The 13,670-nt window shown below is 40.0% G+C and overlaps 1 protein-coding gene across 3 annotated transcripts in view; it reads right to left on the reverse strand.

Moving 5' to 3' along the window:
* WFS1 (wolframin ER transmembrane glycoprotein) overlaps nt 1-12,272 on the reverse strand; it is a 33,213-nt gene extending 20,941 nt beyond the window's left edge. The window contains exons 1-2 of one of the 3 annotated variants that reach the window (XM_030947848.1): nt 12,080-12,272; nt 10,051-10,242 (exon numbers count right to left, since the gene is read on the reverse strand). In XM_030947848.1, the coding sequence (XP_030803708.1) occupies nt 10,051-10,237 (187 nt within the window). In that variant the 5' untranslated portion in view covers nt 10,238-10,242; nt 12,080-12,272. Of the gene's footprint in view, nt 1-10,050; nt 10,243-12,039 lie in introns of all 3 variants that reach the window. The other 2 variants (XM_030947847.1, XM_030947850.1) reach the window with 2 other exon arrangements.
* Between the last annotated feature and the right edge of the window lie 1,398 nt (nt 12,273-13,670).

Consider the following 13,670-nt stretch of genomic DNA (forward strand, 5'->3'; position numbering starts at 1 on the left):
AAGGCTTTTTAAAAATGTTTATGCTGCAAGTAGCTAAAGAACATTCTGAATAAAATACAGGACAGCACTAGCACTGCATTTAGTAAAAAGGCCCTTGACTCTAACAGGCATGCTGGAATCAACAGTGTGAATGATTCTCAGGAGAAAGGTAGCAAGAATCTTGAACCTGACATAGCCTGTTATCAATCTCTTGTATTAGAACTGAGTATTGACAGCAACTTCTGTGAGCCTTCCTGAACTGCAACACACCCATGCTAATTTAGATGTAAGAAAAAGCTGGATGGCATCCAGAGGAAGAAAAACTGCACTTCATGTTTTCATTGGCTTTATTCCAAAAGCTCACTACTTAACTTCAGTGGGTTTTCTACTTAAAAGGAGTTACATGATGTCAGGCATCTCCCTCAGTGCCACGTTATTAACTGACAGAGTAATTGAGATGTTTGATGGAGTAGTATGGAACAGGATTTCATCCCCAGGCATTTCTACCAGCTAAATCACTGGGGTGGGAGCAGGGAGTGAAGAATGTCTTCTTTGACATTAGATGTTCTCCCACATATGAACAAATTCTCTATATACCATGAAGAGCACTGATGCCTGAACTGAACTTTGTCACACTGCACAGCACTGTACTTGGAGCTTCAGGCATACATCACTTTACTGTTTTAGCAAGAAGGCTTTACTGTAATTGAATCTGAAAGGGAGTACTGTCTCAATCACAAGGAAAATTACTTGCTTCTACTGTGAGTGGATACTAGTATGAATAAACTATATTCACTGCTAAACTCCACTCCTCCCACCATGCTCCACAAGGTAAGATGAACAAATGAATGTGTAGGTGGAGATTGATATGGCACAAAAAAGACAGATATAGAATTATTTGTATTTGAAAAAGCCTCTTCTATGACTTCCATTATGAAGATTTGAAGCTGGATTTTTAATTAACATTTTTTCTGTTTAAGTATTTCCATAAAAATATGCCTTTGAACTGCAACACGCAAAGCTTATCCCGTTCTTAGCATTAATAAAAGTGCTTAAGTACTACTTCCTGATAGGTTCCAACTGTTCTACAATTAAGTTTAGAATCACAAAAGCAATCTTTGCCAGAAGTTTCATCAGAGAAAAAATTAAAATGCAGCTATATAATCCAGCATTGGATTAGGCTGAAAAAGAAATAGCCAGTAGAAGGTCAAAAACATGCTATGAATCCTGTGCCAATAGAATTTAGGGTGGTGCACCAAAAGACCTACATCACCTTAACTATTACATAAATATTTACAAACACAATCCGTTTGCTGGAAGTCAGCCAGTTTTTAATATTAATTTTTCATCCTCAGTTTGCATTCAACAGCACTGAAATGTGTTCTGTTCCCTAGATTTCCATGCCTTTGGTAGAAATAACCCAAAAGGAACTACATGAAAAATCATCATTTGGTTTCTTACAAACCAAGCATCCAGCTGCTGAAGACGACCCACCTGCAAAACCTCTGTATTTGCAAACTACTTTGAGGCACTGGCATTTTTCAGCTCTGCATGACTGAATGGCATTCTCAGACAACTGCTGAAAGGGAATCCATCTCCTACAGCTCAGTTTTCATGTCTTGTTCTCTATTCATCCAGTATTTACCTTTGCTATAGCACAGTCAGAAAATGTTATAGCTTCTCATGAAGTCAGTAGATGTCTTACTGCACTGTTCAAAACTATGATAGGATTGTATTGTAATCATCTGGTTTTATTGCGGTACTTAAAAAAACAGAAAGCAAAAAAAACCAATAACAACAAAACCCAAACCCCAAAGCATGACTGAACCATCATAAAAACACCCTGTCACAAACATGAAGCAGTTAATTCATGTTAGAAGAGTGAATGAACTTGCTTGCACAATTTTCACAAATTAAATATACTAGCTAAAGGAAATCCTTTTGTGGTGGATTCTCAGTAATAGCTCACTTGCTAGTATGAAGGGAACTTTGTAACATGGGAGAGGGAGCAGGCAACAAGAATGCATGCACCTACAAAGTAAATAATTAAAGCCTATTTGTCAAGAAATAAATAATCAAGAAAAAGTAGGAAAATGAAAGCTTATGAGGGTGCCTGTCCATGGATATCAACCAAAACAGGCAGAGCAACACATTTTGTGCACAATCTGCCTACAAGTCATGTCCTATATAATACATCCAGTTCCTTTTGGAAGTGCATGGTGGTAATTCTGATAGTGTTACACCGGATTTTATGCTTCTTTCTGTAAACACGAATCTGGTAAGTCAATTTAAAAAAATCAAACAAATTTAACAATTTCAAGGAACAGCACACAGTTTTTTATTGCAGATTTTATTCTCAGTATGAAACAAGCTTTCTAGAATTTCAGACACTCTTAGGAGTAAAGGCATACACAATTAATGCAAAATAAAAATAATTTCTTTTGTTAGAAGATGCTATGTAAGCTCATCTCCTATGTGAAAGATGTCAGATTGCTTCCATTCATCAACAGGTAGAATAGGTACTTTTAGAAAATTTGATCTGTACATTTTATAACAGTAAATGTAGGTTCTAACAGCTTTTTTTTGTGTCACTGGATTGTATTGTTGAGCCTTCAGTGCTCAGGAGAGTCAGCCTGAGTCTCTAGAGAAACCTCCTACTCACTTTCCACAAGTTCCGAAAGCTCAGTGGTATTGTGTGCAGTAACTGTGTAGGAGTGAAGTTTCTGGAAAGACTGACATTCCACTTAAAAGCTGGCATGAAGCATCATGTCATAAACATGATTTGTACATATCAAATGTAATGACAGAAGAACTGACTGGAAAAGAAGAAATACTTTGCTCAACAAACATCAACGATTTGAAAAAAGATTTTATTAACTTTGGATGCTTAGCTGCTCATCTATGAATGCTGAATCCCTTCATCCATTCAGAAGCCTCCTGAATTCTTAACTGCATAGTAAAGACTTGGTACAATTAAGAGTACATTGCATGTTTTTCTTTTATGCCTTTAACCTCCATGGTCAGATCTTAAGACAACTCTGCTTGTCCCAGGAACAATTCCAAGTTCTTATACTACCATACTTGGGCAGGCATTCGACTTTAAAAAGTGATAACACCGATGGGAGAGAAGGGAATAACATTTGTTTACAGAGCTGTTCAAGTCCAGGACTCAATTCTACTTTCTCTGGGAGGAGCAATGCATTTGTAGATATGGTAATAGTCTTAGTCACACCACAATTGCAAGGCATCAAATAGCCTTAAATTGAACTGGGAACAACTTCTGCACCCCCACAAAATGAACGTAAATTGTCAGGAGAGCAATAAAAAAACATGTAGGTGGAAGAAAAAGAGTGGTATTATAGATTATAAATTTTAAAAATGGAGGAAAAACCATTCTTCAAATCTGTATTTTTCTAGTGTAGCTATTACTGTACAATGATCTTTTAAAGTCATTAAAACAATTTTATATGTAACTAATGAGCCAGTCCTGCTGCTTTTTTCTATGCAGGCATCTCTGATTGAATCCTTTATGGATGAGCTGGGATAAATCTAACATAAATTTGCAGTTCCAAAACTGTAGAGTTAAAAAAAAATTATCATTTTGTAGTTTCTTAGTTGACAATCATCAATATTAACCATTTCCACCAAAAAAGAAAGGAGAAAGCAATGAAAAACAATGTGAGAAGATGAGACCACAGAGCTCACCAAGCCCACATATTTTTGTAGGTGCAGACAGAATGTTATCATAACAACCGGCACAATGCACATGGAATTTCAGCAATTCTGCAGTTTGAGCACTTCACATTGACTCTCCAGCAGTCCATTTACTGTCAAAACAGAGGGGCCCTTAAAAAAGGAACATTCCTACATTTTAGCAAACCCACAAATCCAGTGACTTAAGCATTTCTAATTAACTTTTCAAATGATTAGCTTTACTTGCCAGTTTATTGTTCCCAGTCTCACCTTCTAACTTACACAATGAAGTGGGGCTGCTGCTGCTGCTGCTGCTCTGAGGTGCCCTCCAGCAACACAAGAGCTCCAAGTCTCTCCTTGATTACTGTACTGGAACAGGGATTTGTCTGCACAGTGGAACACACACACTGGATCTCTTCTGAAGGAAACTGAATTGGAAGATTCCAACCACTAGATTAAAGTCTTAAATTTGCACAAAAGGAATGTCAAGTCCTTCACACCAAAGAATTTACAGGGCCACTCCCATTTCATTACATAATTCACTAATATGAGTATAGCTCTTCCCTTTCTACCCTCCTTTCTTTCAGCACCCTGGGACTATGCTAGAAATTTTGTTATCATAAACAGATTAGGAAATTGATCCACCTGGAAAATAATGGATAAAGACTGAGCTGGGGCACCTTCCATAATCTGGCTCATCATATGAATGTAAAAAAAAATTGATAGCAGTAATATTATTTTGTTATCAACCAAAAAAACCCATTCATGTATTTCAAATGGTGGAAGAGGGAAAGATGGAGAATGTTTCCTCCAATAAATGGGTGTTCAATCCTCCTCCCATATAGGGTAAAAATACCAGCATGTTACTGACAATAGCAGCAGACATGAAAAAGCCTACTTCCATTGTTCTGCACCAACAATGATGATGTCCCAAAATTTTATCAAAAAATACAGTCATTAACTTTTGTTTGGATAGAATCCTTTCTCTCCCACAGCAATGCCTGGCAAATGAGCTTTCTAGGACCCTGAATATTTAAAGGTAAAGTTTGAAGGGGCATTAATAAACTGACAGATAAATTGTTAAGTAATTAATACTTCAAGACATAAACCTCCCCTTCAAATAATCAAAGGTTTTTCTAAGATTTCTTCAAGCTTTGCACAAACACTTCAGTTTGCCTCAAGAGTTAGTCTGTAATAGCTAACTGCCAAAAAGTAAAGACACAGAAGCGCTACAATAGAGCTCTGAAGCAAAGGTTCTTTGTAACCTTAAGTGGAAGAAGGTAACACTTGGAAAATATTTGTAAATTAGAAAGGTTCCTTATTTGTTGGCTATCATTTAGCAATGCCTTGCTTATAACACACTGTTATAAATTGTTGCAATGCACTGTAAACTGTTTAGAAGATTTTTTTACTATTTATAAACATGAAGTCAGTCAATAAAATTATTTTATTCCTAGAAGTACAAAAAACTTTCATAACCTAACCTACAAACAAAATATAATAAATTGATTTTTTGTCTGCCAAGCTCTCTGTACAAACACCTTCCCATGTGTTGTCAATTCTAGAACAAGAGACTACAGCAAAACCATGGACAAATACCCCAAGTAGTTCCTCAACCAAAGAGACCTTTCTTCAAGCACTGCAACTTAGCTTTGCAATTTCTCCTTTCCAACCTTATTGACTAGCAAATGTGCATGAATGATGTAATAAACCAGTAATAATCTTTTTCATGCACATATGAAAAATTACCATCTTGTCCCCAGCTTCTCCAGTATCCTAGCATGACCTCTTTTACCTGTTGACCGGCAGACAGTCAATTTTTATGAAAGACACTTTACATGCTTGAAGGTACTGAAGCATTTCAATAAATGATAACTCTTCCAGATAACCTCCAGCACAATAAATGTTCACCTGGGGTAAGAGTCATCCAGTTCAAGTTATCACTGTGGCTGAACTGAAGTAGTTATTTGAATCCAGACATGACAGTCAAGTACCCGATCACAGCTGTATTGTGAAAAGTGTCTCTCAATTCTGCTTTCCTTTCATCTGAATCAAACCATCTCCTGGGACATACAGATCTACTTTCTAACTCAGCAATACAGGGCACTTACCTTGACTGCAGACTCAGGCATCTCTTTCAAAAAACATTAACAGCAGCAGTACTACAGATATCCACAAGCTAACTAAGTCACCACACTGAAAGTGCTTTTTTCCAAGCTCTGTTCTATGTGTAAGGAGAGGAAATGGTTTCTCTAGCAAGAATGACATTTTTAAGCCTACTTGGAGAATTTGGCGTTGGGAGCTCCAGAGCTCTCACCCAAGCTCTGTCTTTTCATGTTGCTTTAAGGCTGTATCTGAAGGAAGGAGATTCTACAGAGTGGATGAAACACAGAAAGCAGGAAGGGGCATGTAGCACCTGGACCAGAAACTGAGGGGCCTGTGCACCTGAGAAGCACAAAGGTGTCTTATGAGATTAGAATCTCAGTCTGTTTCAAAAGACTTCACTAGCAACCAGACATTGGTCTTTCCCTGCTATACACGAACTCTCCTGTAATTTGCTCACATGAATACTGATGACTCCATGGCTTTAAAATTTCAGGAGCCCTAATTAGTAGTATATATGCTTTGCTCACTAATAAGCTCCCTGTCCATGAACATCCTTGAAAGAGTAACCATTTTTTCCCTCATTTATTTTCATACAGGAAAGCTGACATATTGACATTCACTCCATTCCTACGTACACAAGGAATGGAAAACCGAAACCATACATAAGCAGAAGACAAGAGTTTTGCGTAGAAATAGGAATGCCCTCCTTTTCTTTTTTAACACAACACCTGTATTTATAAATGATCCTAATTATTGATTATTTTTTCATTAAATCCAGATTCAACTTGCTCAATAAATTCTAAAAATAGTTACCTCCCATTGTGAAAGAAATTATTCAAGAAATAACATAAACATTACTTAACGATACATTAGCAGAATAGAGACTGAAAAATTGCTAAGAAAAAAAAAAGGCACTATAAGAGTTTGATCTAAAGGAAGTACCTGTTCTGCTGAGGATATTGTGTGTATTTAAGTGCTTTACTGAGTCAGAGCCAAGGCATTCATTAATTTGTTGGATTACACTGCAAGATATGGATAATGCTGCAGGAATAGATGATGTGATGTGTGCTTCCAAGAAACAAATTACTTAACATTCACTTTGATGCTATAGCCTTAAACACAGTGTAATTTAACAAAAACTGGAAGAAAAATGACAGATCAGAAACACAGATATGGTTGTCAAGATATGGTGTCAAGAATTAGTAAAATGGTTGAGGTTAGAAAGGATCACTGGAAGTCACCTGTTGCAACCCCTCTGCTCATGCAGGTCCACTTAAGTTGGCTGCCCAGGAAATGTCCACATGGTTTTTGAGTATCTCAAAGGATGCAGACTCCATCACCTCTCTGGACAACCTGTGCCAGTGCTCAGTCACCCTCACAGGAAAAACAAAGAAAGTGTTTACTGATGGACAAAGGGAACCACCTGTTTGTGCCAGCTGTCTCTAATCCTTGTGTTGGAGACTTCTGGAAAGATCATGGCTCCATCCTTTTTGCACCCTACCTTCAGCTATTTATGCACATTGATTGATCCCCCCGAGACCTCTCTCCCCCAGGCTGAATAGCCCCAGCTCTCTCAACTGTCTCCTACAGGAGAGATGCTGCAGCTCATTCACCATCTCTGGCCCTTTGCTGAACACTCTCAATGTCTCTCACACACTGAGTAGTCCAGAACTGGATGAAGCACTCCAGTGTTGACTGGAGGGGAAGGATCTCCTTCCACCTGTTGGGCAATGTTTCAACTATTGCAGCCCAGTATACCAGTGACCTTCTGTGGGAGAAGGGCACATGGGCATGTGGTAGATAGTTCTGAGCTGAAACTGCCTTTCCAAATAATTGGCATATACACAGTACATTTCCCCTTCTTAAACAGAGATTATAGCAGATTTATTAAAAATGATACAAACTTAAATTTGTTACAGTAATTACATTTGAGCAAGATATTTAAGTCATCATTAAAGAGGAGTGTTCTACATATTTAATAAGATTTGAGACATCTTTCTGTATATTAGTGTGCTGGTCTTTTGTGTCCTCTTCTTCATCACTCTGAGTTAGTCATGATCATAGTGACAACTGAAAATTACCTAACTTCTTAATCTTCCAAGAAAGAAGTCAGAGCAGCCCTTCCCAGAACATCTGGTCTGGAGCATATTTCCTTTCATACAACCAAACCACAACATGCCCTGGCTGAGAGTCTAAATCCTTCACTTTTCCTAGACCTGTGAGAAGCTCAAATGTTATTTATCGTAAGAGCTCTGGTGATTCCAAGAAACACTTTTATGTCAGTTCAAATATTTTAAGAATAACTGAAGTGCCAATTTTCTGTCTGACATAACAGTTTGTTTTGTATTTATTTTCATATGTACATCTTTGAATTTGTATTTTTATTTGCAGTTCTTTCTAAAGTCCTACTAAAATGCCCATTTTTAAGTTTTGATGACCAGAACTTCCTTTCTTTTAATAAAGTTTCCAGTTCTATAAACTGTTAGCACTATGACAAGTGGCATAACTCTAAAACCATAAGCCACATAAGAAAATACTGCATTATGTATTATTGAAGACATTTTCTATCTAAAGTCACTAAAATCTTGGTTGTTAGAGATTCCAGCACAACACTATGGCAATGTAGATCATTCTGCTGCATTAAATACTTGAGTATATTAAGGGCATGGGAAGGGCAATGACAATGGCACCAGGCACCCATAATATTTTAATGGGAAGAGACTTAAAGCAATCAGCAATGAGTCACAACTGAAAAGGAGAAATATATCAATGCTCAAAAGCCCTCTTTAACAAGCAGCATCTCTAATACAGTGCTTCATAGGTAGGGATCATTAGCAAACACACAGGACTGTAAAGAGAACTAAGATAAAAAGTGTGATTTTAGAAGTCCTACATTTGTGTAGAGTAAGAAAATCTCCAAATTAGATAGAAAAGAATAGCTGACAGAACCTGTGTGCAAAACGCCACTAGACAGACTGTGTTGATTTCCAGAATCTTGCATGAATGCGGGCACCAACAACAGAAACCTAGGTATTGCTTTTTCAAATCATAGTATAACGAAGGCCAAGATAACTTCATACCATATTCCTATTATAGTTACTATTCTTTCCTTGTTGAAGCATACTAAGAAACTGGAAAAAGAAGAAAGAAAACATGCCTGTTAGCACTAACTCTAAATCAGCAACTATGTAGGTAATGTTAGAAGTGTCAAATCTCCATAATCTCTCAATTCTTTTACAAGCGGGCTAGATGACAAAATTGGTACTGAGTACTGACACAGGATAGAAATTAGGATATCCAAAAGAAATTCTCCTTCATTGGGAACAGGGAACCCAGAAGGTTCCAACAGTCAATTATGAATTAGATGCAAACAATAGATTTGCTGACACAGCCATAACATTGGCCTGAACTACGTGCAGAGCTCAGTTGCATCAGCTATGTGCCACACAGATTGTCACACATTTAATAATTTTAAACCCTTGGATGCCTTACTATCTTCAATAGAGAGACTTATATTTTTGAATATAAGGGCACGTACATAAGCAGTTTCACAATCAAAAGTCCAATTTTAAAGAAAGCTAAAGAGCAAGAGATGAGTTAGACCTTGAGCACAAGACCATCTTGCACAAGTGTTAGATTAGAAACTGAATTAAAACTGGAACTCAGCAGGTGAATACAGGAGCCAGGTGGTTTTTGTTCTACATTTTGCACAAGACCTTACTCTCATCCTATCAGTTTCCACAATCTTTGAAACTCAATAGTTCCACAGCAAGTGGGGGAAAAGAACCACATCATTCTGCCTTTCACAGTGTATCATGGCTGTAAATCCAAATTCTTATCTTATTGCTAATATTAACTGCAATTTTGGCTTCATGTACTGGTTTATTATTCCATCAGTCTACATTACAGTAGTATCTTATGCATTCACATTAGAATTCACATTAAAGCTACAGTTATAGCATATGTTCTAGCCAAACAAAGACATAAAATTGAAACATTATTATGCTAAATTTAATTAAATCTCCCTGCCAATTTTTCAAATTAAGTTCTTTCCTATTGCTTTGTACAAACCTGAAAAATTAGATAGGAAAACTCAAAAATATGTGCAAAGGAAACTGAAGTAGAAAAGAGTCTTCCACAACAACAGGTTAAAAGAAATTTCAGAAATTTATTTTCCTACTTTACAGTGCCTTTAAACAGAATACATATACTGAAACATTGGGAGATTATTGTGTGTAGCCCATTTTGCACAAGAATTGCTTTCATACTTACCCTTTTTTTCTGCTTTCTCCCTGCTACGTGAGTAGCCAGGAACTGAAGAAGTTGCAGAATCACCTGAAGAGGTTCCAGGTCTCTGACTGTTCCCACTATGGGCCACAGGAGCAGCATTTAGCTGGGACCTTCCAAGGTGCTGCTGGGGGTGAGAGGGACTTGAGGTGGGATCAGGAACTGAATTCATTTTAGCTGCCAAAGAAGAAAATAATGGTCAATTATCAGAAAACAGGGTTACAAGGTAAAACTGCATTTTTATTCATTTACAATGAATAAAAACTTGAAACCTGAATGTATTTGTATAATTTAGGTCAACAAAAAGCCTAGAAAGCGGCAAGAAGGCTGATAGGAACTTCAAGATTTATCTATACATTCTTCAGTAACTCCCAGAATGAGCAGCTATAGCTGAGTCTGATCATATATACAACATTGTGCCAGAACAGTGACTGCTTTTTTCCCTAACTTGTAACAGGGTTACAAGTGTAAACAAATGCTAAAACTAATAATCAGTCCTGTAAATGCTGCATATCAATTTCTTCTTTGAATTTAATGTTCTGCTTATACATGCCAGAAATAAAGACTAGCCCCAAACTTTTTAGGGACAAGTCCATAATAATAAAAAGATCTGTATCAAGACCTGGTTAACTGTCATCACTTAATCAGGAAACAGAAAATAATGATAAGAAGGCAAAGCAGGAGGAGATGTAGAACTCTGCATGGGAAATCAGAGGAGGAACACCACCAAGGATGCTGTTTTTAGACGTTATCAACTTAAATGCCCATGATTCAAAATTAGCTTACTTTAAATACCTTTATGTCCCACTTAAAAAAAATAAATTCATACATGGCAGGTAGGCAAAGGCCTTACACAAGAGGGCCTTTTAACTATAAGTCCTCTCAAAAATAAGCGGGGATCTCTGCTTTATAGTAAAAAGTTCCCTAAATAAGTAAACTTGCATAAAAATGCCTACTGCAAGTTTGGCTTTCACAGGACAAAAGTAGCAAGGTACGCATATACTACCACAGCATAACACATAGCAACTCTTGCTGCTTAAGAACAACTTTCTGAAGTTAAGCAATTTGCAAGGAGCATTTTAGAATATTTCTGGCAATAAATAATATTTCTTAATTCTGTATAAGCACAGAATTAATTCAGAATACCAACCTGAAGATGTCCTTGTAAAGATGAAAGTAGTATAGCCAAAACCACAGACACCACTTAACCAACAACTTTTTCCACTCAAAGGATGCAAAAATCACAACAGGGTGCTAAGAGTACTAGCAATGTCTCTACAGCCAAACATACTACTTCTAATTTGACAACTTGGCTGCAAAAATTAAGCTGCCCTAAACCAGAAAAATATTTTTACTGATACAAGTAAATGCGTTTCTGTATTATGTTTCTACATCAAGTTATAAATAAACCAACATAGTTCAGTTCAACCTTCAAACAGTCCTCGGAAAACACAGAGATTAAAATACCTTCCCGGTAAACGAGCATGAGTATTTTTAACCATTATACAATCACAAAAGTTACTGTGCCTCCAGTTTTAACTTGACCTTAGTGCTTTGTAAGAGGGACGGCGAGCGCGGCCAGGCCGCGGCCCGAGGCGCCCCGCGGGGGATGCGCGGCTCGGACGGGTCCGGCTCCTTCCAGAACGGGCAGCACCGGCACAGCCTCCCCAGCACAGCCGTGAGCAGGAGCTCACCTCGCTATCAGCCAGCTCGCAAAAACACTCCCGTCCCAAAAGTCACTCTGTGCTTGTCCTACAAAGGGCACCACCAACTTTTCCTCCGGGTTGTTCACAAGCCAGCGGGCGGTGACTCTGCACCCACGGCGGTGACTCCGCACCCACCGCCGCCAGCCGCTCCCAGTCGGGAGCACCGGAGCTCGCTCGGCCTCGTTCCCTGAGGTCCGAGAGTGCCCCGGCGGCCCTGCCTCTCCGGAAGGCCAGGGAGCCCCAGCGGGGGAAGCGAAGGGGCCGGTACCTCGGGCCGTCCTGCGCGGGGTCCCGCCCCAGACGCTCACCGAGCCCGGCCGGGCGAAGTCAGCACCGCGCACCCCGGATGACGAACCTGCCCCCCAGCTCCGGAGGCGGCCGGACGCCGACTGGGGCTCCGCCGGCAGCCCACAGCCCTGGCGGGCGGCGCTGCCCCGCCCATCGGCCGCGGCCTCCTCCCCTCTCCGCTGCCACTCACCGCCCTCCGCCCGCGGGGAGGGCTCCGGCGAGGCCCCGCCGAGGCCGGGCGGGGCCGGCGGCAGGAGGCGGAGGGCTAGGCGGCGGCGGAGCAGCCGTACTGGAGGGTACTGTCGTGTGCGGCCGCGCCCCGCGCAGTGACAGCGGGCGGGGCCTGGTCGCCCACCCGGGGGCCCAGGGGTGCCAGGGCAGGGCCGCTGTAAGATGGCGGTGCCGGGCGAGGCGGGCGGAGGCCGGCGGGTCTGGGGTGAGGCCGCAGCTCCGCTCCGGCGGTGTAGCGGCAGCAGGGTCGGTGTGAGCCAGCCGGGGATGAGGGTTCAGCGGCAGCAGGGTCGGTGTGAGCCAGCCGGGGGTGAGGTTCAGCTCCTCTCCGGCGCTATAGCGGCGATAGGGTTGGTGTGAGCCAGCCCGGTGCTGCACCGGACTTTCCCCGTCCTAGCGCGGGGTTTCTCGGTACAGGAGCGAAGGGAATGGGGAAAAAGGGCGGTAACCCAGTAACCGAGTTTCTCTAAATGCCCTTTAAGTTATTGCTGCTACATCTCCTAGCATTTCTGCCACAAATGTGGAAGGCTGGGCACGAAGCCAACTGTAAACTTGCTTGTAACTATTGCTGTTGTTATGATGGTGAGCTTATTATATTTTAGAAATATTTTTTATTTTCGAGCTCTTTAAATAAATCAAGGTCCCTGTATGGTACTTTGAATAGCTTCTAATTAAAACCCCCATCAATAGAACAAGCTACAAATTCAAAGTAGGAGATTTAAGTTTAAACTTCAGTCATTCATATAAGTTAGTTTGTTGATTTTCACAACTTCCAAGTTTGCAGGAGATCATGGGATGCTTTCATTTTTTAAAATGTCAGTTAAATCCTTTCGGTCACTGTCTGCTGAGTGCTTTTTAATCCCCACATAAGAATGTGATCCCCAGTGTTGTTATTTCCTTGCCTTGGAAGGCATCATAAGACTTTTTTTTTTTTTAACACAAAACAAGTTTAAAAAAACATGGCTAAACTTCTGTTTACTTCAAAATAAACTTAAATTTGAAAAAGAAACCCCACATTTAAGAAGATCACTTCTAGTCTGAGTGTAATGTAGTTTCATCAGGAATATGCAAGCCATGTGTTACCTGTTTTTTCCTTAGGCTGACAGTATGACTTAACTCTGATATGACAAGTTCTGCAATCTGCTCCCCCTGCTATTCACATTTCCTTCAAGATATTATTTTATACAATTGATTTGGTATTTAGTGGGTGTGCTTAACGGATGTAACATGCCTAGGGAGCAGGTGGAAATGAGGGTGGTAGCTAGAAAAGCAGCTATAAAGGAAGTGTAAAATAAAGCCTCCCCTGCTGCTTTCCCACACAGGCAGAGTCACACATGCCAGAAGCCATTGCAGTTCAAGGGTAAAATTGCCACACTGGCT

This window comes from Camarhynchus parvulus, chromosome 4 (genome assembly GCF_901933205.1).
Source record: "Camarhynchus parvulus chromosome 4, STF_HiC, whole genome shotgun sequence".
In the NCBI taxonomy this organism is placed as follows: domain Eukaryota; kingdom Metazoa; phylum Chordata; class Aves; order Passeriformes; family Thraupidae; genus Camarhynchus; species Camarhynchus parvulus.